This window comes from Haliotis rufescens, unplaced genomic scaffold, assembly GCF_023055435.1.
Source record: "Haliotis rufescens isolate VD_foot unplaced genomic scaffold, xgHalRufe1.0.p SCAF_18, whole genome shotgun sequence".
Taxonomy (NCBI): domain Eukaryota; kingdom Metazoa; phylum Mollusca; class Gastropoda; order Lepetellida; family Haliotidae; genus Haliotis; species Haliotis rufescens.
In genome coordinates this window covers 9,200,587-9,227,756 of record NW_025963868.1, presented here as the reverse complement: position 1 = coordinate 9,227,756, position 27,170 = coordinate 9,200,587, and the positions used below count along the sequence as shown (strand labels likewise).

General features: G+C 39.6%; 2 protein-coding genes across 3 annotated transcripts in view; one reads left to right on the top strand and one right to left on the bottom strand.

Annotated features, from left to right (window-relative positions):
* The window catches only part of LOC124126608, a 39,444-nt gene extending 26,059 nt beyond the window's left edge, over positions 1-13,385 (bottom strand). Inside the window, exons 1-2 of the mRNA XM_048398182.1 lie at positions 13,280-13,385; positions 10,000-10,083 (exon numbers count right to left, since the gene is read on the bottom strand). Of these exons, the coding sequence (XP_048254139.1) occupies positions 10,000-10,069 (70 nt within the window). The 5' untranslated portion in view covers positions 10,070-10,083; positions 13,280-13,385. The remainder of the gene's footprint in view (positions 1-9,999; positions 10,084-13,279) is intronic.
* Positions 13,386-13,399: 14 nt separating this feature from the next.
* On the top strand, positions 13,400-26,241 carry LOC124126607 (rRNA 2'-O-methyltransferase fibrillarin-like). 2 transcript variants are annotated; one of them, XM_046490095.2, is made up of 10 exons: positions 13,401-13,549; positions 15,251-15,454; positions 15,942-15,956; positions 16,914-16,973; positions 18,122-18,216; positions 19,039-19,209; positions 20,356-20,488; positions 21,439-21,551; positions 23,241-23,386; positions 24,265-26,241. In XM_046490095.2, exons 1-10 carry the CDS (start codon positions 13,537-13,539, stop codon positions 24,278-24,280), a joined length of 966 nt encoding a protein of 321 aa, XP_046346051.1. In that variant the 5' UTR covers positions 13,401-13,536; the 3' UTR covers positions 24,281-26,241. The 2 variants fall into 2 exon arrangements, with proteins under 2 accessions (XP_046346050.1, XP_046346051.1); XM_046490094.2 differs by lacking the exon at positions 24,265-26,241 and having other exon boundaries at positions 13,400-13,549; positions 23,241-23,426.
* The last annotated feature ends 929 nt before the right edge of the window (positions 26,242-27,170 follow it).

Genomic DNA, 27,170 nt, shown 5'->3' with positions numbered 1-27,170 from the left:
GTTATTTCTGCAACTTATTTGGAACGAGATTATATTCGTGGAGACGTCACTTCCGGAAATACATGTAGCAGAAGACGCCAAAAGTTAGAGCGAGAAGAATGCGATTAAACACCAAATATACGACGTGACATTAATTGGGATGGATGTAATCTACTCAATAACATGTCCAGGGAGGTGTTTACGTAAGTATTTTGGAATAAATATATTTACTTTAGTGGATTTAGAGCATGAAACAATTTTGGAATAAACTACCCAACTTTTGATGACGTAAGCACCAGTAGATCGCGGGACTATTTGAGCCGATCACTGGAGCTAACTATAACTGTTAAATATTACTTTGAAACATTTAATTGATCTTATACGTACAATATACATAGTTTTTACACACAAGACGTGTATTTAATAATAAATAATCATATATTTAATAACTATTAAAACTTCAAACGATCACAGTAACGTGGACGAAAACCGAAGTTCTTGATCATTTTCGACCGAGCCTGACTATTACAGTGTTCAATAAATGTTTCAACCGCTTCGTAAAGTGATGGCTCGCAAAGCTGAGCCTGTTAAGCTGAGCCTGGCAAGCTGAGCCTGGTAAGCTGAGCCTGTCAAGCTGAGCCTGTCAAGCTGAGCCTGGTAAGCTGAGCCTGTCAAGCTGAGCCTGGTAAGCTGAGCCTGGTAAGCTGAGCCTGTCAAGCTGAGCCTGTCAAGCTGAGCCTGGTAAGCTGAGCCTGTCAAGCTGAGCCTGTCGAGCTGAGCCTGGTAAGCTGAGCCTGTCAAGCTGACCCTCTCAAGCTGAGTCTGTCGAGCTGAGCCTGGTACGCTGAGCCTGGTAAGCTGAGCCTGTCAAGCTGAGCCTGGTAACCGGAGACTGGTAAGCTGAGCCTGTGAAGCTGAGCCTGTCGAGCTGAGCCTGGTAAGCTGAGCCTGTCAAGCTGACCCTCTCAAGCTGAGACTGTCAAGCTGAGCCTGGTACGCTGAGCCTGGTAAGCTGAGCCTGTCAAGCTGAGCCTGGTAAGCTGAGCCTGGTAAGCTGAGCCTGGTAAGCTGAGCTTGTCAAGCTGAGCCTGGTAAGCTGAGCCTGTCAAGCTGAGCCTGGTAAGCTGAGCCTCTCAAGCTGAGCCTGTCAAGCTGAGCCTGGTAAACTGAGACTCTCAAGCTGAGCCTGTCAAGCTGAGCCTGGTAAGCTGAGCCTGTCAAGCCGAGCCTGGTAACCGGAGACTGGTAACCGGAGCCTCTCAAGCTGAGCCTGTCAAGCTGAGCCTGTCAAGCTGACACTCTCAAGCTGAGCCTGTCAAGCTGAGCCTGGTACGCTGAGCCTGTCAAGCTGAGCCTGTCAAGCTGAGTCTGGTAAGCTGAGCCTGTGAAGCTGAGCCTGGTAAGCTGAGACTGTCAAGCTGAACCTGTCAAGCTGAGCCTGGTAAGCTGAGCCTGTCAAGCCGAGCCTGTCAAGCTGAGCCTGTCAAGCTGAGACTTGAACGCTGAGCCTGGTAAGCTGAGCCTTGTAAGCTGAGCCTGTCAAGCTGAGCCTGGTAAACTGAGCCTGTCAAGCTCAGCCTGTCAAGCTCAGCCTGGTAAGCTGATCCTGTCAAGCTCAGCCTGGTAAGCTCAGCCTGTCAAGCTGAGCCTGTCAAGCTGAGCCTGGTAAGCTGAGACCGTCAAGCTGAGCCTGTCATGCTGAGCCTGTCAAGCTCAGCCTGGTAAGCTGAGCCTGTCAAGCTCAGCCTGGTAAGCTCAGCCTGTCAAGCTGAGTCTGTCAAGCTGAGCCTGTCAAGCTGAGCCTGTCAAGCTGAGACTGGTAACCGGAGCCTTGTAAGCTGAGCCTGGTAAGCTGAGCCTGGGAAGTTGAGCCTGGTAAGCTGAGCCTGGTAAGCTGAGCCTGTCAAGCTGAGCCTGTCAAGCTGAGCCTGGTTAGCTGAGACTGTCAAGCTGAGCCTGGTAAGCTGAGCCTGTCAAGCTGAACCTGGTAAGCTGAGCCTGTCAAGCTGAGCCTGTCAAGCTGAGCCTGGTGAGCTGAGCCTGTCAAGCTGAGCCTGTCAAGCTGAGCCTGGGAAGCTGAGCCTGTCAAGCTGAGCCTGTCAAGCTGAGCCTGGTAAGCTGAGCCTGTCAAGCTGAGCCTGGTAAGCTGAGCCTGACAAGCTGAGCCTGTCAAGCTGAGCCTGTCAAACTGAGCCTGGTAAGCTGAGCCTGGCAAGCTGAGCCTGTCAAGCTGAGCCTGGGAAGCTGAGCCTGTCAAGCTGAGCCTGTCAAGCTGAGCCTGGTAAGCTGAGCCTGTCAAGCTGAGCCTGGTAAGCTGAGCCTGACAAGCTGAGCCTGTCAAGCTGAGCCTGTCAAGCTGAGCCTGGTAAGCTGAGCCTGGCAAGCTGAGCTTGGCAAGCTGCTTAAAGCTCTGCACGCTAACGTCGAACCCATTGGACAGAGGTGTCCATCCCTGTGCATCTGATGTCGAACCCATTGGACAGGCAAATAGCATAACAACACCCCAAAATAAAACTCGCCATATCTATTTACCAAGAAGGCTTTGCGTAACATTTAAATTACGTATGACATGCATAAATGCTCAGCTTGCTCAATATCAAAACGTTCAGTCATTCATTTACCTCAAAAAGAAAATATCGCGAGTTAAAAATGTTTCGGCCAAACTTCTCAGCACACAACTACCAGAAACGGCCATTGTTGACTTTTGGCACTTCACGTTGAGCGGCATGCAGTCCGATATTTTCTTTTTAATTTCATCATTTTTCCTATTCGATCATAATTTTTTGTTTGCTGACGAAAGGAAAACACTCATGTTCCTTTATTTCTAAAAATTAGCAACTTTCGGTGTAACTAATTGTAAACAAAAACAATCTGAATCGTAACATCATCGATTGGATGGAACTTGTACGATCATGGCAACGGCGGTAAACAAACAACTCCACATGCATAGTTATCCCGTTAGACTATTACATACATTTTGTTACATCTTACTTAATTTTCTAGAATTATTGACACGTATGTATAAATCTTTGTAAAAAGAATTTCATTTTTAAAGAGTTTGCAAATGATTTCGTTTGATAAACTTTCCGACACATTGACAAGCCGACAAACGTCAGTGATACGTTTGGGCGTGGCCTAACTCGCGATTTGTTGAGTTGAACAAAGTCAACAAACACTGCGAAAAAAGACAAATATTGGATGATACGCAAAATCTGAACTGATATACATTCTAGGTAAACCATTTAATAGCAAAATAATGCATTTTACGAGAAATAATCAAAATACTTGCAATTTTAGCTATCATTTCTGAAACCGGAAGCACGTACCGCATGTGACACATGGAAGCAAAATATGCAAAAGTTGGTAAGCTATCATAAAGAAATTCCGAAATAGATTCAAATTCAAAAGAAAATACATAATTTACTATTTTTCGTCAACTATTTACTATTTATTGATCTGGAGAGCAGTCTTCACTCCTATTTGTTTCATATTTCTTCGTGATTGTCGCAATGAAAATGTGTAAGTCTAAATCCGAAACCGTAATGGATTTCACGCTCGATGATTTTAATTTTTAAAATATTTTCTAAAAACGAACGCAACGGAGAGCGATACAACGTATTGTCTAACATTACAAAAAGAACAATTTAAATATTAAAGATGTTGTTGAAAACTTTCTGAGAACCTCCCGTCCTCTGAACCGATAAAATTTTGGTACACAACGAGGCTAGCGTAAATATATATAGATTCTAGGCTCCTATATATGTGATTTTGTACCCAAAACAAATTAAATTGTACCCAAAATACTTTGTGCATTTGTACCTAAGAAAATAAGACAATAGATCTATAATTATATTTATGTTTTCATGTAGATGAACAGAACACATGATAAAATATTTCATCAAGTTCCAAATATGATTATGACTGTGATCCTTGAAATTGATTGTGTTGAGAGAAAATTGACGTCTTGTCACTGAAGGAGAGGCCAGTTAAGTTGGTTAAACCTAAGTTAGAATGAATTGTTTTGATAGGAAAGTGATATTATCTTAAGTTTAAGACACCAAATTAATGTATATCTTTGAAATAATTCTAGGTAGATCTACAAAATCACATACCCATTTGGTTAACAAATTACTAGAAATTTTGGGTACAAAAGTCACCACTGTACATTTCAACTGATGTTCGTGAATCAATGGGATAAAAAATTTCGTCTGAATGATTCCTTTTCTCATTTTTTAAGACAAGAATTTGTTTTACATAACAAAACAGGCAGATCTACACGGATCACGTTTAGTCCTAAAAATGTGAAAAATATGGACACCTCAGAAATGAGTGCTTATAAGTATAATTCTACCTAACTAGTCACATGGTTTGACTTAGATCTAGGTCTATCTAAAAAAAGTCCTTATGAAAATCTTTTTTTAATTTTTTTTATGACACTGACATTTCTGGCACTTAGACAAAGAGTATTCAAGGAAAGACAGATATGTTTTTGAATGAAAATATGACTTTCCTTTATAATTCTTTTTTCATGATGACAGGGGAACTTTTATACACACCAGCTGAGGAAGTTGTGATACTGTGATTGCATACAAAGAAAAAACAGGTTGGAAGAAGTACCTGTATGTATAATATAGACCACATAAGGCGAACAAAAGTAATGGATTGGCTGACTGGAAAAAATACATCTGGCAAGGGTAAACATGTACACAGGCATGTTTCTTTTCATTCCAACCAGAAGACTGAGATAGCATTTTCTAAGAAACCTATGGCAAACTTACCAGCTCATGTGCCACCATGGTTCTTGTGATTAAACAAACAAAAATGTCATGTACTGTTACAAGTACTGTTACTGTAATTAAAATAAAATTAATTCCTATTAAATTATATTTCAGAATTGTTTTATTTGGAAACAAACCACATAATGCACAAGATTAATGCCCATATGAGTTTAGCATGTTTAGTATGTATATGTTAAGGATCTGATTTATTCATTATTCATGGAATACTAAAATTAAAATGATGACATCAGAGAGTTACTTATTCACATAGTTGATTTTCAGAGTGAAAGATAATAATTGTTGAATAAATATGTTTAAACTAAAGATAATAATTGAAGTTTGATCAGTTACACTGTGCTGATGCAAAGACTAATATTTACTGTCCCCACACACCATCATTGTGGGAAAAATAACTATTAAATATAACTTAAAATTTTAAAACCTGTAAACAGCTGTAAATAATTTAACAATTACAAATCTATCATCAATACGCAACCATGGTGGTCTTCATATTTTTTTAATAAATTTAGAAATCCTTCGTGTAACTGTTCTAGAATCATGCTAGAATCTATGAATGTTTTCCCGAAAGGAAAACTATCCTAAATGTAATGTGGAACTTACACCGAAAATATGTATGTAGCATTTTATTGCTTATATATACCCTATCATATTCAGCAACGCGGGGATGTTATTTTGAAACACGTTTTGTTGAGCCCATTTTCGTGCACCTGTTGTTGAGGGTGATCTTGCTGATCGACGATATCCATAGACGCATTACGTGGGATACACTTGTTGTAGTGAAACTTATCAGCGTGTACATCGCAGAAATATGAATCATGTCCCATTTATATTCACAACATTGAATGGTGATTCTTAAATATCAACAGAAGTTCAAATAAAAGATACCGAGAAACTTGCATGTGGCATGTTGATTTATCGTCTACCGTCTCCGGGTCATTGGAGCATGCAAGGTCAAACGGATTAACTAATACGCGAATTATATCGTCAAAGTCACATTTTTATTTCATGTTAGTGGTGATTACTGATACTGTGTATCGACTTATATTTTTGCTCTATGTGATAGGCGAACTATTTCAAAATTTACTGTAATTGTTTGGTTTCGAAAGCTTATCAGCAGACTACCCCTGTCTGTGACATCACATCCGGTGACCTTTGCACTTATTGAAAAAGTGCTGTCAGAATTCACGATCTTTATTTTTATTTTTCTCTCGTCATATTTATTGGAATATGACGAATAAAACATTCTTCGATTGAGAAGATCATCAACTTTCGCCAAGTTACATTTATAAAGGCAATGGAAACTTTGTTGATATTAAAATAGCAATAAGTTATGCGGAGGTCGGGCGAAGCGCGCCATGTTTGATTTTAGGACGTCTGCTAGCTTCATGACACGGGTTGTTTATTTTTGTATATTGTAAATATTCAACCAAAACGCTTGAAATTAGGATTAGTGAATATTTATAAGTCATTAATTGTTTCCTGCAAATTTTATAACATGACACGTCAGATTAACCCGAATGTTCGTATTTCTGCAACCGACATGATGACCTCGAAAATTAAGTTATTTTTCTGTTTAACGTTTAGATAATAAATTCACTGAAATGGTTCCTAATTTACCATCGCGCTGATATATGCCGATTATAAAACCCGAATTTTTACTCAATTAAAATTAAGATATCGGAGATATGATTATTGAAATCAATTTGCACAAATGTTACGATATTAAAAGGTTCCTAGCATGAAATGCAAACCACCTTCAATAACGCAGTTCAGGTAAGTTCAAGAAAATTTACAAATTTTGTGTTCGCTTTGGTCTTAACCTTGGTATGATTGAAAACATCAGGATATTTTTTATATAGAATTGTGTAGTTTTCTATCAGGAATAAATGTGCAAAATATTTCTTCAATTGGCCCTTGTTTAATGAGGCACCGACTGTTTGAAATCACCCACCCTCTTTAGAGCGCCTTATGCTAAAATTAATCCAGCAGGCAGGGGTAAGAAGTGTGAAAATAATTCAGCAGGCTAAAGGTTAAAGCCTGAAGTGATGCAGGTTGTAATTCCATGAACATGGGTATGGTGCTAACATCCAAGGATCCTAATCAAGGTGAATCTTAGATCAGCAGATCCTGGCATGTCTAAGGGGAGTGAATTGAACAGAGAATGGGCGATCTTTTTGTTCCAAAGGGCAATAACTCTCCTTTTGAAATGATATAAGCGACGGTCCAAACTGTCGCTTCCGGTCTGGTTCCCGGATCAATGCGCGCTGCGACAACTACTGACATGTAGAGACGGAGCCAAGCTAAAGAGTTATCCTGTTGCCCCTGCGTTCAAAAACGGTCGTTTACAACTGAATATTTTTAACTAGCACATATTTTGTAGTGATTATTAGTTTGTAATATGAACATTTGTTGAGTCTTCAACTACAAGACGAATTGTCACTTTGGAATATAGCGGGCAAAACGTCATGAAAAATGGTATATCGCCACAGTATTTTCTACGTCAGAAAACAGCGAGGCATTAGTCGGTCTGGGCTAACATATTGCATCGATGACATAATGCAAACTCATTTTATTTATCAGCCTTTGTGTTATTTCCCACAACAATTCAAGCATTCAAATCTCAACAAATACTGCCATGGACTCCAATGTAATAAAACTAGTGATACGCCAACATTTGCAGCACACAGACATCTTTGACAGGCCTTTACCAATGATCTATAAAGTAGGTATACATCCGTGCCTTTACAAATATTTTAAGAAGAAATAACATTCAACATAATAAAACAACTGATTTTAAATGTATCTTTTTATATCAAAATTAAAGTTGCATCTGAATATTTAAATTTACATTATTTTTTTTAGAAATAGGCCAAATGAACATCTACCATGCATCAATTGAGCACTCAGTTACTCGATTTGCAATATACATACCAGTCATCATTCTTTGAAATAAGAGATTTACCCATATTATTCTGCCCCTTATAACATGTGTCCCACCATTAAGTGCTCTGAGTCATCACAGGTGTTAATTCATTGATCCATCATTTCTTACAGAATTCTGATACTCATGCTCTTAAAATAGTAGTTAATTACAGAGATTTGTCCCAACAAACAACAAATCATACTGACTACCCCACAAAATGTGTATGATGCATAAATAGATCTTAATCATAGTTTTATCTTCTTGTTTTAGTAACATCATATTTATTTTAATGTTGACAAATTATTTCCCATACAAACCCACACACTATCCTAAGTATCCTGATTTTCATTCAACAGTACTTCAAGACACCTGTAGTATAAAGTATATTTATATGAAAATATGAATATGAAAGTTTATCATCAAATCTTCTGATGGTTAAATAAATGCAAATTGAACCCCACAGTCATTCCATGTAGATAAATGGATTTATTTATGTTATTTGTTTTTGCATATAACAGATTATACTTACATATGTTACAGTCAGTGTCTATAATCAGACCCAATATGTATTTTGACTGAAAATTTCAGTCAATATGCATATTGACTGATTCACTCAGGTAAGGCATATTTTTTCTTAAATTTTCATTCATTTATTATTGCCTGAAAAATAGGACTTGATTTTAGACAGACTGGCTGAAATGAATAAGACTGCATAATTTAATCCTCCTCAATTTAATTTGGATCTATTTTGATCTTATCAAGATCAAAGTAACTTATGTAAGAAATTAAAAATGTTTTCACAATGAATTGATTGATTCTCCAAACCTGAAAGAATACCAGAGTCCCTTTTTAATGTTACTTACCTTTATTAGCATAATATTCAGTTCAGAAACAGATGACAGCTAAAAAGTCATGCATGTGTTATCAAATACTAGTACACATGCACAAGTGTGCCATGATATTCAATAAAATAATAAGAGTCCTAGTGCAATGCAGATATATTTTGGTGTGAAGAGAAAAAAACAAAAAGATTAATAATTTGTTTATGTTGGAATTTGAAACATCAGTTTAGAACAAGGAAACATAAAAAGCTTTAGAACAAGGAAACATAAAAAGCAAGGCCTAATGAAGTTAAGAATCAGCTTTACTGTGTCACAATCATATGATTATTGTCAATGCAAACTGGATGTAGACACTGCATTGTTAATACAATCAACATTATAGAGATTAGCAATGAGTATGAATATATTGTTTTATTTTATAAAAATTGTAGTTGGTACAAATACTCTTGAATATGTATTTTAACTAATATATAGGGTCCTCTGTGTCTGAATTTTTTTTTCTACTTTGTAAAATTAAAAAAAGGCCAATATAATATATATATTTCATTGATCATATTGAAATATAATCATGGTAGTATTTGGCAACAAACAGCTACCATTCATATACATAAAATCCTTGTATACAACATGCACCAATTAACCCTTAAATATCAAAACAGATTTCAGTGATTTCCATTTCTTTTATTTTGAACATTGTATCATGAAATCTAGTTGATGACGTAATTTTACAGTTCCTGTTACTCTTACAATATCTTGAGAAAATTTCTCATTGCTCTCTGTTATATATCCGACAAATACTTACGCTCGTACATGTGTTGCTGTCAATATTCACAACATTGCTCATGCTACGGGCAACGTCGCATGAGACCTTCACATTTCGCGTACCGTATCGCCTCACCGTTGTACATACTGAAATGCATGCATATGATGTAGCCTGCCCGGCGATGCTACAACATAGATATAGGAACGTATACAAAATCTACTTAATTTTCATATTCATACATCAAGGCCAACACTTTCAGTACCGATCAACAAAGCGACCTGGGATGAACGATCAGCTGATCTCACTGCATCGCTTTGAACGCCTATCTAGTGGATAACTATACATTACAATCAGTCATGGTCATCCCTGATGTATCATTAAATCAAGGAACATTTATTTCCGGACATGGCAATAGATAAATCATTGTTTAGGCGAAAAGATATGCTGTCCACACACAAGCGTGACTGTTGCCGACAGAGGTGAGGGTTATACTAGTTAACTGTCTATAGACGTCATAGTAACATGTAGTGCTCGTTTTGCGCATACCACATGCGCCGTCAGTTTAAGGTTGGACCGTCCGGGTCAGCGCACCTAGCGGGTTAGTGAAGGGAAGATAAATTGAAAAAGATCGCCCATTGTGAAACCTTCGTTGACTGGGCCACCCATATCTCCCTCATGTTGCGAGATCCTTACCATTGACTAAGATGACGCTGAAGCAGACCAGCAGAAAGAATGTAACTAGTCTCAGTGACAACATCTCCATCACGTCACATTAATCTGAAACACAGACAGATGATCTAAACGAACATTAATGCATACCCAAATTGTATCAGTGGTTAGAAAGGCTATGGGTGAAAATCCAGGAAAGTAATCAGCTTTTAATGTCTACTTTTGTTGTTTCAGAAAACACTAAGAATAAATTAGATCCCTCCAAGCAGGGATCCAACTTTTAAAATTTGACAGTTAGATACCTAAGGGCGCAGGAGGGATCTAATTTATTTAAACCATGTCCAACATTTATAGTACCTAAAACGCTTAAAAAACATTGTTTTGTTAAAGGCATTTTGAAAGATATTCAGGAACTCTATGCTCAACTGTGAGAACACTGTGTGAGTCGGCCCTCGTGAAGCACGTGAAATGTGTTCCCCAAGCCTTTCGCACGTGCACCTCGCACTTTGCCGATGTGGGTTATGAAATGAATGTCCTGGGGCAAGTACACCATTCATTTTGGACCAACTCGAGCACATTTATCAATCAACTGAACATTACTTGCCCATGTTGATTGGCCTATTATGAGCAAATATAGCCCTGATCAATAGTAATTTCTTTTCTGTCTGTTTGTTTCGGTGAACGAAAAGCTTCAAAATCACAAGTACTGTACAAATACAAGAATGCATCGAGTAACATACTGTATAAAAATTGCATAATACTCATTTCGCAGTTCATAAAGGGATAAGCAGTTGGTACTGATGTAAGTTAAAGGGGCACTGATCTAACGGACTGGTTGTTGCCTTTGTTATTGTTTTTCCCCCGTGAGTACCCGGATGATACGCAACGCAACTGAGCGTGACCAGAGACTGGGGTACCGTCTGGAAGGACAGCTAAATAATCTTGGAGGCTGGAGGCAATATTTGTTTTACGCATTTTTGAACACTGATTGGTTAACTGTGATCTATAAAGATTTCGACAAAGGGCGCATGTTAATTCATTTCTTCAGCCTAAACAAACAGACAAAAAGAACAAGGGAGCTCATCGGACGTCGTCATTTGGAAATACCCCAGATGGTTATAGTTTAATACTAAAAACAGTATCCATGCAGTGAAAGCATTTTCGGATTTCGGCTTGCGTCGATAATACGATTACTACTCCCTTGTTGTCATCCACGTTTTCTTGTATAACCCTACACTTGTGTATTTGTCGTCATTCACTTGATGCTCAGTTAATGAATTTATTACAGGTACAATTAGTGGTAGCACCACTTATATTACCTGACAAAGGTTCCCATTTGGCATTTATTGTGTCTGGGGTAATTATTCAATCTAAATCCAGGTTTGAAGTAAGGTGAAATGTGTGTTATGTAATATGCACGTGGCAGCCCAGCAAGAGATGAATGATCACTTGATTTACTTTTTTTTGTAAATCAACGGATCGTTCCTAGTCATCAAAGGATTAACAGAAAATATGTTGATTGATTAATCACTGTTATCTTGCACAGTGGATATGTCAAGAGTGAGTGTTTACATGTCTAGGTTTACTAAAACAAAGGGAATACACTCATATCATGGCGCGAAGTGCCGATGTAAAAACAACATACTTTGTTCAAAGGGTTAACTGATAATACGTTGATTGATTGATCATTGTTATCTATCACTCAATGGAATTTTTAGGAACCGTGATCGCTATGAAAATAGTTGTCACGTGGGCTTTCTCAGCCGACCATTGAGACTTGACACCTATGTAAAACACCTGAAACAATCCAAGCGATCAGTTGAGAAACGAACACGGGTTATAATATCCCGAAACGATATATATCTTTTAAAATATTTGATTGTTACTGAGACACGTGACATCGAATAAGTTTCTTTGTACAGCTGCAGACGAGTGGGATATTGTTCCTTTGTGTGGATATTCACGGATACATTCCTCGAACAAGGAAGCTGCCTAAAACTTATACACATAAATTTGGTAGGTTGTAATTATGATATCTGCATTTTGTTTTCCTTCATTGGCTGTAGCATTGAACCGATTCGTTCTTGTTCCGCTACGTCTTGGTTGGGAAATTCTTCAGATTGACTAAAATTGATTAAGACGACCAAAAGGGCCTAACAACATCACAACAGATTATTATGTTGGATTAGAAGCCAAACAACATAGAAATGTACTTTTCAACGTAACATTTTCAGTCTCTTGGTGATGACATTAAACATCAAAATGTTTGGAATTCGTTATCATAATAATACAGATGGAAATGTTTTTCAGTCACTTTGTAAAATAACTGAATATTTAGACGTTTAATAAATTTGTTACACATTTGACAGTAACAAAATATACACACTTTAAAAAAGCATATGCTCAGGTGAAATATATACTTTGTGTTGCAAGTCAAAATAGTGTAAACGAAAATCGCAAAATTACCAAGCTAGTGACTTATCAAAACTTCGTCACCATTACCGATGCTACTCACAAAGATGCCTACATTTCCTTATTATCTCGAAAACTGTATTTCATTTTGTTGATCAATGTGACCATACGCCCTTATTACTACCCATAAAAGTGACTAATGCGCTTACGAATGGCGCATCAGAGGTCGCGAACTAGTCTAGATTTCTGCTATACATCCGGGTACTCACTGGGAAAAAACAATAACAAAGGCAACAACCAGTCCCGGGGAATTGCGTTAGATCAGTGCCCCTTTAATATTTAGTTGTTAATTTCACACCCTTTCTCCCATGTCCCCGTGGCAGAAGACTGACTTCGTTAGCCATCCGTGCGGACTTCGCAGGTTCAAATCCTGGTGGCGACAAACGTTTTTTATGAAATTGTTCTATCATTAAGACAAATGGCTGAACCATACAATGATACTATTTTCCCATCAGCCGATCCCCAATATGCTTACTATAATGCTTTAGCACTAAATGAAGTAAGTCTACATATTCAACACATCGGAATCTCACACCACACTGGGACTCTTGTTGTTTAATTACATGGAGTTGTTTGTTTCTATCAAAATTCTGAACATTTTCAGAAACAAAGCGCCGTTAGTCTAGAACAGGATATTAATTGCTTGTTCAACAAGTGACAGTGTATCCCATCATACTCAGCCTGATACTTGCATCGAGTACCAGACCGGGACAATCGTCAAAAGACAATTATCATCCGAATATATGCCTAATGATTCACTTGTCCTGTTTTGGACAAAATAAAATTGATGACAAGAGAAATAACATGTAATTTTCTGTAAGCAAATGCCTACCTCTAACACTCAGTATATTCCAAATATGTCGTACTTTTGATTTCGACTTAAAGCTTACGGGTTCCGACAAGCTCCTCACAGCGATATCCCGCTTTCGGAGCTCTCTAATACCGGGCTCGATGGACTCGACCCGTGACGAGTGTGTTTCAAGAAGAGTTATCGTTCTTTGTCGGAAATCAATTGCATGACGGGATAGTTCCAAATCAACACACGCACGTGGTCGAAACATTTCATTTCAACAAGCAACTTAAGCAATTATGGGGAGACCAGGTATGTATTTCTCTTTGCTTATGTACCTTTTATTCAAGTAACATAACATAATGCCTATTTAGTCTCAATAGTTGCGTGTTATGTTACCCTTGCTGTCCTAAATACAAAACTAAATTTCAAGATTCTGCCGCCGCGGTAGCGAAGATCAAGTAAAGTATGGAGTGTTCAAGTCGGTTGTGATCGGTATCCGACTTGGAACATAATTCATAATGTAATGGAACTTCGTCAGTTGACTGTTTTAGTTCAATCCGTAACCTAAACCTTAGGGTCTAGTTTTGGAGTCATCACAGTTTGATAAATTTGCAGGGAGCTTCCTAACACGTGTACCAAAATTAAATTAAGCCACGAGGCAGTTCTAGCTTTCTCTTATTTTCTGTAGTACACAGTTATATGCTGTTGACATCCCACTCATCTCCGTCAAAGCTGATGTGTTTTTTTTTCGTTAGGAGCAAATTGGCTCGTGTTGCTTCAGTGAAAAAATAACAAGGCTTATTCAAGTTATTGTTTGGGTGTTGGGAACCATTTCAGAGCTAGTGGTGAAAATTTTAACGATTGATAAGTCTTTGCTTTGAACAGAAACATTGGCTCATAAACCTGCAACAACAATATTATTCGTTATGCTGACTGCATGTAATTATTGCAGTGCATGTAATTATTGCAGTTAGTGACTTAAGGAACTTCAGAATCTTAAGAACTGTAGGATTCTGTTCTGTCCAGTAAGCTCAGCAGACCCGTGAAGATCTGGGGTAGAATAGGTCTTCAGCAACCCATGCTTGTCGTAAAGGGCGACTAACAGGATCTGGTGGTCAGGTTCACTGACTTGGTTGATGCATGTCATCGATCCCAATTGCATGGATCGATGTTCATGATATAAATCACTGGATTGTCTGTTCCAGACTTGATTATTTACAGACCGCTGTCAAATAGCTGGAATACTGCTGAGTGTGGGGTACAAACAAAAAACAGTAAACTCAGCTAATAATAGTCCATAACACTTAACTGTACAAACAAATTATGCAAAGACTCAAGAGCCAATAATAGAAGCAAAAGGTTTTTGGCACAGAGACTGTGTCCACTGAAGTCAACACAGTTCTTTAAAGCACAAAGCATAACAGGCCAGGACATTATCGGGTCAGGGTGTTTATAAATCATACATGAAACAATTCCTTTAGAACTTCATGCACAATTTGATTCTCATACTAAAACAATAGATCTACTCACAGCAAAGACAACCCAAGCATTTGCAGAATAACTGACTTCGGTCATGTTTTTATTGGAGGCAAATTGAAAAAAAAGCAATGTGTGTTTTTACTTACGGAGCAACTATAAAATATTAATTGCAGATTAATTTGGAAGCCAGTGTTTGTCAAAGTCTAGATTACAATATTTATGCCTTGGTGGTATGAAGCCGATCACGTTGCAGAAACAAAACATGGGTATCACTGGAAAGAAGAACTTCCCGACCTAATGACCCTACTCCCACAGTGTGGTCACTGAGGCAAAAACTTCTCTCGTGGAATAAGACAAGCAGAGTCGTGGTTATCGCCTGTTGTTTGCAAACAATACTTCAGAACTGTCAATGTCAGGGAGCTTTGATGCACTTCAACATCTAAAGTTGACAAGTGCTTTGAAATTGTTCAATATGTTGACTTCGGTTACCTGATAATCATATGTTGATTAAGTAAATATTTTCTTTTGCAGGATTTTCTCCTCGGGGAGACAGGGGTGGTTTCCGTGGACGGGGAGGCTTCAGAGGGGGCAGGGGTGGTGACAGAGGAGGACGCGGTGGCTTTGGAGACAGAGGAGGACGCGGTGGCTTTGGAGACAGAGGAGGACGAGGGGGTTTCCGCGGGGGACGCGGAGATTCACGTGGCTTCCGTGGGGGAGGTGGTAGAGGAGGCGGTGGTAAGTCATGACAGTTTGTTCATTTCTGTTTACATGCAAGTATAATTTCATGGTTAGGGCTGAACAAATGCTCGTCCCACTCGGCGAGTACATATTTCAATCATATTAATTCATGTCGCTTATATTATGGACAGAATACTTGGCAACTGCACTGTTGAAGAAATGAACAGAAAGTCCTTGCCGTTAGAGGCGACCATGTTTGTCTTAAGAGGCGACTATCGGGAGCAGGTGGTCAGCCTCGCCAACTTGATTAATACATGTCATTGTCTGGTCCGGACCTGATTATTTACAGACCGTCATACAGGTGGAATATTGCTGAGTAAGACGTTAAACAAGAAACAAACAAGCAAAACATGTTTGAATACTTGAAGCTTAGCCTTCCATTGATCTTGATCAGACCTCAGAATGATCATTTTTAAAATATTGTATCAAAACTGAGCTGGAGATGCAGTGGTGTTTGTAATCAGAATGTTCTTTCTCTTTCCAGGTCGAGGAGGCAGAGGTATGGTATCATCACCATATTGTATTAACAGTTAAAAACGTTTGACGATCATTATCATAAGTCCAGCAATAAAGTAAAGACCTTGGTTTTCTTACCTTTTGATATTTACATAATTAGGTTCAGCTGTTAAGCAGAGCTACAGATAAGCAGCGTATTTGCATAAAATACGCCCCCAAAATATTCACATTTCACTGCCGTATATAAACATTTCAGGCTGTCAGCATAAACCACAAAATGTACGATCTTTCAACTCTGTTGTTTTTCACTAAAATAATATTCTAATAAGAGCCCCCTATTTCTAATTTTGAGAGCGCCCTGGGCGTTTATTATGTTGAATACGGTATATCTTCTGAAATTATTCAGGGTTCCATTTAAGGAACTTGATTTAAGTGAACCAGGTGCGTGTTGACATGAAGACCAAGTTGCACAAGACTAAAACCAGGTTGCACCCTGGTCCATCAATTTATCCAAGATGAAACATAGATATGTACAATCCCAGATCTGTGGTGACTATCATGCATCAGGAATTACACAGGACAAAGCAGTTAGTGATGTGGTAGGGCGAAAAAACAGATATTGATTGTTTTTAAAGATTGTGTTGTGTGGACACGAGGGTTAATCAGACACTAATTTAAAAATATATTTTGTACATGCACTTGGAGCATGCAGACATAAATATTATGTTGCATTTTTCAATGTGTGATAGTCCAATCATATTTAGCACAGGAAAGTGGGCTTGATGTGGCAAGGGTGGAACTTTGATAAAAAGGCTAGTGTACCTCTTGCCTCGGGAAGATGTCTGGTGCTGTGATAGTAACGTACTAACTATGCATTAATTCAACAACAAAGAACTATTTCCTGAAGTAAACGTGGGTAGGCTTGAGCTGGCTTGGGTAGACATTTTTCCTGTGACCTAAATGGTGTGTCCATATTGATGGTAAATGTTGTCTTCTACAGGAGGCCGCGGTGGCATGCGAGGCGGCAGGAAGGTGGTAGTAGAGCCCCACAGACACGAAGGTCAGTCATTTATTTGTTCTGTATGTTTAAGAAATAAACGTCTCATTGTTGATCACACTCTGGGCACACAGTGCAAGGGGAATACACCGTGAGAGGCACAGCCCCGAGTGTTTCATTTCTCCCCACAGTGTTTTATTGTAAGAAAAACAATGACCACAGGTCGTATATTTCTTATAAGAGATATCAAAATTATGTACAACCTCTTTAGGGATGTTAGTAAAATGTCAAAGCTTTAAAATTGTTCACCTGTATTTAAATAATGACGACTCCCTGAATACAATCTGACCTCCTGATGGCAATGTCCATGGTTTGTGAACAGGGGGATTAAGTTTGGTATGTCCCAGATAATCTCTCAATTTTCACGTCAAGTTTCTGACCCTTTCTCCTGATTGTCATCTCTCTTCCACTTTGGGTGCGATTGTTCGACCATTGTGTGTATCTAAGTTGGCGAGATGGATCTACTAGGGACAACTTACTAGACACGTCCCTCTCAAAAATAATGGCATCCAATTTACAACGTCATCAAGTTTGCGAGGGCATGTTCGAATCACCAGAAATGACGTTATAAAAGAAACAGTGGCTTATTGCGCAATCGAGCACCCTTCATTGTTCTTTTTTTTGCGATTAAATGGGGTGTAGCTATTTTATTTGAATCTTTATTTTAATGCTTGTCATTCGAGGCGACTTCGTGGGGACCCATGAAGGTCCGGGGTAGAATAGGTCTTCAGCAACCCATGTCTACCATAACAGGTGACTCTGCTTGTCAAAAGGGGGCTAACGGGATCGGGGAGTCAGGCTCGCTGACTTGGTTGATGTATGTCATCGTATCCCAACTGCATTGATCGATGCTCATGATATCAATCACTGGATTGTCTGGTCCAGTCTCGATTACATATAGACATGTCATGTAGCTGGAATTTATCTGAATGCAGTGTTAAACAACAAACAAGCAAACTGACTTCATGGATCAGAAGACCTGCACCACTTCAGGCTTTCCTCCCACGTTAAGCTGATGTATCTCGTCGGGATGGAACTGAAGTACCATGTGTATTTTCAATCACTGGTTCGTCTGGCCAGACTGATTGACAGCCTGTGTGTCTTGCAGGGATGGCAATGTGCATAATTTGAGTTTTGTTTCAATGTTTTAGGTGTGTTTATTGCAAGAGGGAAGGAGGACGCTCTGGTGACCCTCAACCTCACCCCTGGGGAGACTGTCTATGGGGAGAAGAAGATCAGCGTTGAGGTCAGTTGTACATCATCATAGTTAATTCATCTCGCAAGGGGGGGGGGGGGGGGGGGGGGGCACGGGTGGCCCCTAAGGCGCCGTGATTCGCTGTGCAGAGTTGTGTCCCTTGGGAACGCCAGAAACCTATGATTGTTGGTTCGAATCACGGTTCACCCGATTATGTTTTAAGTTTGTCAGCACCATACCCATGCTTGTGGGTTTCACCGAAGTGGTAAACGTCTGAGACCTGCATCACTTCAGGCTTTCCTCCAACATTAAGCTGACACGCCGTGATATCACTGGAATACTGTTAAAACTGGCTCCAACCAAACTAACTCACTAATCTCGCATGAAATGATTGAATAAATATATCCAGACAACTATGATTGTTGGTAGGAATCCCTGTTTACCCAGTTGTTTCTTGGTTTGTCAGCACCATACCCCTGCTCGTGGGTTTCACTCAAGTGGTAAACGTTCTTGTTCTTCATCACCGGTTTTCCTCCCACATTAGGTCTTCAGCAACCCATACTTGCCGTAGAAGGCCACTATGCTAACAGGATCGGGTGTCAGGCTCGCTGACTTGGTTGATACATGCCATCAATCCCAATTGCGTGGATAGATGCTCATGATGTCAATCACTGGATTGTCTGGTCCAGACTCGATTGTTTTACAGACCACTGTCATATAGCTGGAATATTGCTGAGTGCGGCGTTACAACAAACAAAAACAAACCTCCCACATTAAGCTGACATGCCATGATGTAACTTGAAAATTTGACCCAACAAGATGTGACTGCGTCATTTGACAATATTCACTTCTTCTTTTTTCCCTTCATGACAGGAGGGGGAAACGAAGATTGAGTACAGAGCCTGGAATCCGTTCAGGTCGAAGTTGGCCGCTGCCATCTTGGGTGGTGTGGAGAAGATTCATATGAAACCAGGGGCCAAAGTTTTGTATCTGGGTGCAGCTTCAGGAACAACTGTCAGCCACGTGTCCGACATCGTGGGACCGGTAAGTTCTGGCAGTTTATATTTAGTGGATTTATTGTCGGACAAGGGAGGTTACTCTGTAAGACATTGTGTGACCATTAAGTTCTGGCAGTTTATTTTTATTGGATTTATTATGGGACAAGGGAGGTTACTCTTTCTGCCATTGTGGAACCATTAAGTTCTGGCAGTTAATATTTAGTGGATTTATTGTGGGACAAGGGAGGTTACTCTGTAAGACATTGTGTGACCATTAAGTTCTGGCAGTTTATTTTTATTGGATTTATTATGGGACAAGGGAGGTTACTCTTTCTGCCATTGTGGAACCATTAAGTTCTGGCAGTTAATATTTAGTGGATTTATTTTTGGACAAGGGAGGGCACTCTGTAAGACATTGTGTGACCATTAAGTTCTGGCAGTTTATTTTAAGTGGATTTATTGTGGGACAAGGGATGTTACTCTTTCTGCCATTGTGTGACCATTAAGTTCTGGCAGTTTATATTTGGTGGATTTATTGTGGGACAAGGGAGGTTACTCTGTAAGACATTGTGGGACCGGTAAGTACTAGCAGTTCATATTTGGTGGATTAATTGTGGGACAAGGGAGGTTACTCTGTAAGACATTGTGTGACCATTAAGTTCTGGCAGTTTATTTTAAGTGGATTTATTGTGGGACAAGGGAGGTTACTCTGTAAGACATTGTGTGACCATTAAGTTCTGGCAGTTTATATTTGGTGGATTTATTTTGGACAAGGGAGGTTACTCTGTAAGACATTGTGTGACCATTAAGTTCTGGCAATTTATATTTGGTGGATTTATTGTGGGACAAGGGAGGTTACTCTGTCCGATATCTTGTGACCAGTAAGTACTGGCATTTTATATTTAGTGTATAATTAGTAGTCTGAGAATGGGAGATTTTCCGTTTGTCTGCAATCTCAAACTGAACTGATTAAACAGACGTAAATTCATCTCGTCAATAGTAACATAGAGCTTGATATATCGTTGTACAAGGGAGGTTACTCTGACATGACAGAATCAATCGTAAGTGACACTAAATTTAGTGGATTCAGTGTACGACAAAGGATGCTGTTCCATCCAGACGTGTTGAAATGTGAGAATTTGGGAAGGTTATGTACTGTGTGCTATTCTGGACTGTGTCAATTCTGTTTCAGGAGGGTTTAGTGTATGCTGTAGAATTCTCACATCGGAGTGGCCGAGATCTCATCAATGTTGCCAAGAAGAGACCCAATATCATCCCAATCATAGAGGATGCCCGACATCCTCATAAGTACCGAATGCTGGTTGGTAAGTGGCAAGACTTATAACAGGTGCCCCCTCAGCGGGCACTTGTTACTGTCATCCCACACACTAGAATTTGAATTGTGCAACATTAGTCAAATCCAGTATGAGCAGCCACAAATACACATGTGTGCACGTGTCTATATAAATGCAGTAATCTTGAACATGTTGAACCCCATTTCACCTCACCTTGTAAACATCTAAGACCTGAATCACATGAGGCTTTCTTCCCATATTTATAGTGTTCAACCTGATGTGTATATGTAACTGAAATACTGTTCAAAGCTGCATTTAAACCCCACTTATTTGCAATTCTCATAACTTGTGTTGTAAGGGCTTTTGGTAGACTGACACTCAGAAAAGACATACCTTATTCGACGTAATAAGTGCCCACGGCAACATTGCTAATATATTGGCTAGTGAACAATCCCAATTAGCACCCTTACTGATTGATCAATGTACACAAGACCTATTTGTTCGTGTATAACACGCACTCGTGTGTAATATGCACCCTCAATTATGGGCAATTAAATTCTGAAGAAATATATCTGTCGTATATAAACATTTCAGGCTGTCAGCATAAACCAGGAAATTTATCTTTCAACTCTGTTTTTTTCACCAAAATAATATACTAATAAGAGCCCCCTATTTCTAATTTTGAGAGCACCCTGGGCGCTTATTACGTCGAATAAGGTAATTTGAAACTAACAACTACATTTAAACTGAAAAGGTGCTCCCAGTGAGATGGGAGGATCAGTCCTTAGGAAAATCTAGACCCGCTTCATTAAGGGCTATGGCGAGTTGGTTAGCCGAAGACCCGGGTTCGATTCCCAACATGGGTACAATGTGTGAAGCCCATTTCTGGTATCCCCAGCAGTAATATTGCTGGAATATTTGTATCACTATTGTATATTGTATATTTGTGTCACTTTGTATGAACTGGTCCTTTCTTGTAGGTATGGTGGATACAATCTTCGCAGATGTTGCTCAGCCAGATCAGGCGAGAATCGTCGCCATCAACGCACACATGTTCCTGAAGAATGGTGGCCACGTAGTCATCAGTGTGAAGGTGAGACCCTTCTTTTAAACAACTCACTCAACACTACCTGTTAATGTATATGATGTGTGTTATGGTTCATTATACATTATACACCCTTGGGGATTCCGGTTTAGAGTAGATCCCTATTAACCAATGCTGGTTTTAAGAGGCGACCGATTTGATCAGGTTGTTTGTTGTTAAACGCTGCACTCGGCAATATTCCAGCTATATGAAGGCGTTCTGTAAATAATCGAGTCTTGACTAGAGAATCCAGTGTTTGACATGAGCATCAATCCACACAATTGGGATACAATGACCTGCTTTAACCAAGTCAGTGAGTCTGACCATCGATCTTGTTAGTCGCCTGTTACGGCAAGCATGGGTTGCTGAAGACCTTTACTAACCCGGATCTTCACATGTGAACTGTATCAGTTGGTCAGACAATATCATTCACTGGATTGTGGATTGTCTGGCCCAGACTCAGTTATTTACAGATTGTTGTCATGTACCTGGAATAAAGCTGATTGTGATGTTGAACAAACAAAGGGAGGTGGGGTAGTCTTGTGGTTAAGGCATTTGCTCGTCACACAAAAGACCTGGGTACAATGTGTGAAGCCCATTTCTGGTGTCCCCCGCTGTAATGTTGTTGTGGTATTGCTGTTATATTGCTAAAAGTGGCATAAATCATGAGCATCAATCCACACAATAAAATCTCTCTCTATAGGCTCTGACTTTTATAGTGCCCCAACACAATTGCAATGCATCAATAATATGATCAGTTGTGTACTCACCCTAATTATAAGCCACTGAATGTGACTGTTACCATGAAATTGAGTCTCCATCTTCGGCATGCGCACCACAAAGAAGGGGAACCTGTTGAAACCATGGACATAGTGGTGTACCCCCAGAACAGTTGGTATAACACACTCAGCAATATTCCAGCTATATGACGATGGTCTGTAACTAATCGAGTCTGGACCAGACTATCCAGTGATTGACATCATGAGCATCGATCCACGCAATTGGGATATGATGACATGCATTACCAAGCCAGCGAGTCTGATCACCCGATCCTGTTAGTCATCTTTTACGGCAAGCATGAGTTGCTGAAGACCTTTTCTAACCTGGATCTTCACAGATCCAGTTGGATAAATATTAGGTTAAATAAGAATACCGTATTCGACGTAATAAGCGCCCAGGGCACTCTCAAAATTAGAAATAGGGGGCTCTTATTAGAATATAATTTTAGTGAAAGGGTTGAAAGATCGTAAATTTCGTGGAAATGATACAAAAGAAAAGTCTGTGCATATTATACACAATAGATACATTTTTCAAGAATTTAATTGCCCATAATTAAGGGTGCATATAACTCTGTAATGTTGCTGGAATATTGCTAAAATCAGCATAAAACCACTCTCACTCACTCACTCACTCACTCACTAGACCCGCGAAGATCCAGGGTAGAATAGGTCTTCAGCAAGTCATGCTTGCCGTAAAAGGCGACTATGCTTGTCGTAAAAGGCGACTAACGGGGTCAGGCTCTCTGAATTGTGTGGATTGATGTTCATGATGTCAATCACTGGATTGTCTGGTCCAGACTCGATTATTTACAGACCGCCGTCATATAGCTGGAATATTGCTGAGTGCGGCATAAAACAACAAACCAACACTCACTCACTCTCTCACTCTTGGTCTAATGTACTTGAATGCATGTTTCAGGCGAACTGTATTGACTCGACAGCGGAGCCCGAGGCTGTGTTCGCAGGGGAGGTAAACAAGCTGAAGACTGAGAAGATCAAGCCCCAGGAACAGCTCACATTAGAACCATACGAGCGAGACCACGCTGTGGTCGTCGGCTGCTATAGGTCAGTAATGCAGATGCAGCATTAGGCAATACTTAACATCTCTGGATATGTAGACTGCTTACATGGTCTAGTGGATAGAGCATCTGCCTAGAGGGTGGAAGGTCCGGGGTTTGATCATATCAAAAGACATTAAAAAAGATGGTACTTGTTGATACCCTGCCTGCTGCTCAGCATAAATTGACTTAAACAAGAACTGGTCGGCTCAGTCAGAGTGGGGTATTCATGTTAAAACTGTGGCATGTTATCTCTGGGCTAGCACTACAAACATGATAAAAATCTACTTTAAGCCTACTAGTCCAAGCAGAAACGCACCCACACAGGTGCGTCAGTGTATAAGTGCAATAACCTTGGGCGAGACGTGAAACCCCATTTCACCTCAACTATTGATATTTTGTCACAGTGCCACACGTTTGGTGAACTGTTACCATGGTTACATGACTCGTTATGATACCCGGGTGCAAGGGTCCCAGTTGTCTTTGGCACAACAATTCTCTGTGCACAACTGTGCATCACATGAGCACACCTAATCCCGTGATCGTGGGTTCGAATCCCAGATCGCCCTGGTTTGTCAGCACCATACCTCCATGCCCATGGGTTTCAAAGTGTTAATTGCCTGAGACATGCATCACAGGCTTAACTCTCACATTATGCTGAGTTGCTGTGATATATCTAGAATACTGTTCAAAGCGGTGCTAAACCCAACTAGCTAACTCACAATACAATTTTAGCCATCTCTAGTTTTCAATGCTGATGGAAATATTTTACATTAAAAAGAAATTGTCAACGGTTATTGTTTGCACGGTAAAATGTTTTTGAAAGTAATGTCAAACAAATTCTTTTCGATATTTTTTAAATGATTTTGTGAAATTTGTTTCCAGAGCACCAAAGAAGTAAATGCCACACCCCTCAAAATCTGGATGAAATGTGATCGGGAGGTTTTGACTTCTCCGAAGTAAGGATGAAGAAAAACTGTTCTGACCTTCATCATTACCAGGAAACGTCTACAGACTCTGATGTGGATTTTCGGCATTATATGCCATGTGTAGGGGCATGTCAAGCCATGTGTAAGGGCGTGTCAAGCCATGTGTAGGGGTGTGTCGTTCTTCAAGCCATCAGCTGCCTGTCAACTCCTTTGCCCCATTGGAAGATTTTGACGCACTATTGTGGACTTTGCCATGAGTCATACAGAGATGTTTTAATTAATCTGTTTTTTAAAGAGTACAATTGTTAGGCGTCCAGGGATTTATCTAGAGCCAGTCAGAGGCCGATATTCGGCCCATAAGCCTATTTCTAGTGTCCCCATTGTGATATTGCTGTAATATTGCTAAAAGCGGCATAAAAAAAGATCATTTTATTAAAGTTCTTACTGTTGAGTTTATGTAAGTATTGCACTGATAACAGTTCCAATGAAGAGGAAGAAGTCTTTGTGCTTGGATACAGCGATAAAATAAGATATCGCTGAATATGAGAAAATAAACAAAATGAATTTTCCCAGTTTGTCTGCCAATGCGCTAAGTTTGAACACTAGATAAGTCCCTGGCTTCCCATTAGAACTTATAGTAGATGAGCAGTGTATGTTTCTGCTTGACAGTGTAATTCTGGTAAGTAGGGCTTGTTTTGTATCGGGATAGAACTCGCACAAACTACTTTGACTGACAATGAGATCATCAATTCTGTTGTTCTGTCATCTGATCTGAATATATGTACTGGGTATGTGGCATTTAATGTTGAGTTATGAGATATGTAGTCATGTTACATAGAGGAAGGATATCAGAGATGGTCATGAAATCAAGTTTAGTTGTCACACATTTTCCATTAAAGTTTTAAACAACTGCCTCTTAATGTTTGAGACATTAGTTAGAATTATGACAAATTGTTTTGTTGCAAAGGTGAAAAAAACCTTTAAAAAGCTACACACTTTCCTGTTGGTCTCGCTGTATTCAGGACACTCAGTTGCTGCATTTTGCTGGGCAGAGTTGCTCCCCTTAGATGTGCCTGGATCTTGTCACTTGATTGTGAATCTTGGTATGTCCGCTCCATCCAGGAAACATGGAGTTAACAGCAAGTGGTAAATGTGGAGGACCTGCACCGCTTGACACTTTCCTCTCACATCAAGCTGCCACGCCGCCATGACGGAACTGAAATACTGTTTAATAGAGGCGAACTCACTTTTTAAGACGAAGCAAGTAGGCTGTTTGAGTGTGTCAGATGGGTTCTCCCAGTAAGGCAAAGATGGGTTTGACTTGGTTAATTCTATTCTCAGTTTCCATGTCTTTTATGGTACTATTATACCTGTCCAGATGACAGCAACCCATGCTTGCCATGAAAGGCGACTAACGGGATCGGATGGTCAGGATCGCTGACTTCCTGGATGCATGCCATCGTATCCCAATTGCGTGGATCGATGATCATGATGTCAATTACTGGATTGTCCGGTCCAGGCTCGATCATTTACAGACCGCAGTCATAAAGTTTGAATATTGCTCAGTGCAGCTTTAAACAACAAACAAACAAGCCCAGATGTCATGTTGCAGACCTGACATTGAATGGCCCTTACACAGACGAGCTGTTAAGAGGAGTGATGTTTTCAGGATTTGTGAACATATGCCCACATACTGTGCTGTTATTAATTTGATTTTCCTCATGAAAGTCTTTTGGGTTCAATACTTTAAAATCTGGAATACCTTGTTTTGTATTGTGGAGGATTGTGTCTGAAAGATTGCATAACGTGACTTCGGTATTTTGTATATCATGTTTTTGATCATGAGGTTCAAGAAACATTGATTGCTTATGCATAAATCATTTTCATCAATACCACATTTATTTCTAAAATGTAATAAATATTTTGAAAAATATTAATTTGTTTTGTTTCAAATATTTTATTATGAATTAGCCTTAATACCCCTCATATCAACCACTGCTTACTTAATTTGCAGGGTTCCGTTGTACAAAGCAGTCTTATCGCTAAGGTGATCGTAACTCCCATAACTTAACATAGACTTACGACAGTCTTAGCGCTAAGGTGATCGAAACTCCCATACCTTAACATAGACTTAAAACAGACTTACATATTTATTTGCTTGTGTATTGCTTTCAAATATTTTCTAAGTATGGGGAGCAGTAGCCTAGTGGTTATAGTATTCTCTCATCATGCCAAAGACCCAGGTTCGATCCCACACATGGGTACAATGTATGAAGCCCATTTTTGGTGTCCCCCAGCCATGGTATTGCTGGAATATTGCTAAAAGTGGCGAAAAGCGATACTCACCTACTCACTAACTCTAAGGATGACCCATTTACTGGTCATCAATATTGTATGTTATAATATGAAAATTATCCTACAGATGTTGTGTGTCTTCTGAAATGACAAGTCAAAATCGGTAGCAAATGTCAATAACAGATGGCAGTGACTTGGGCACATGTGGCCTGGGGGAACACAGACAGCAGCAGTCTCCATTTTATTACAATACAATGTAGACAGCGTCGGATAATATTCAACAAGTAAACCAACAAAACTCACAAAATGTTTCAAGAAGTTTTCATGCGTTCGGAACATACCAGTTCAGAGGAAAATATATATACATCGGATTTTGGAAAATTATTTTTTAAATTAATAGGTGACAGGGACTGCTTTCAATCAAGGTGGGCAGTCAGGTAGCCCAGTGGTTAAAGCCTTAGCTCGTGACACAGTAGACCCATTTTGTACTCATGGGGGTAATCGACCTTGGGTCGACACTAGGAGCGAACACCTGAATCACAAGGCCACCCCAACTTTTCAATCATT

Bases quoted from the DNA above. Each gene is read 5' to 3' on its own strand.
- LOC124126607 (XM_046490094.2), top strand. The intron at 18,217-19,038 runs GTCAGTTGTACA...CCTTCATGACAG, and splicing joins AGAAGAAGATCAGCGTTGAG to GAGGGGGAAACGAAGATTGA. The intron at 19,210-20,355 runs GTAAGTTCTGGC...ATTCTGTTTCAG, and splicing joins TGTCCGACATCGTGGGACCG to GAGGGTTTAGTGTATGCTGT.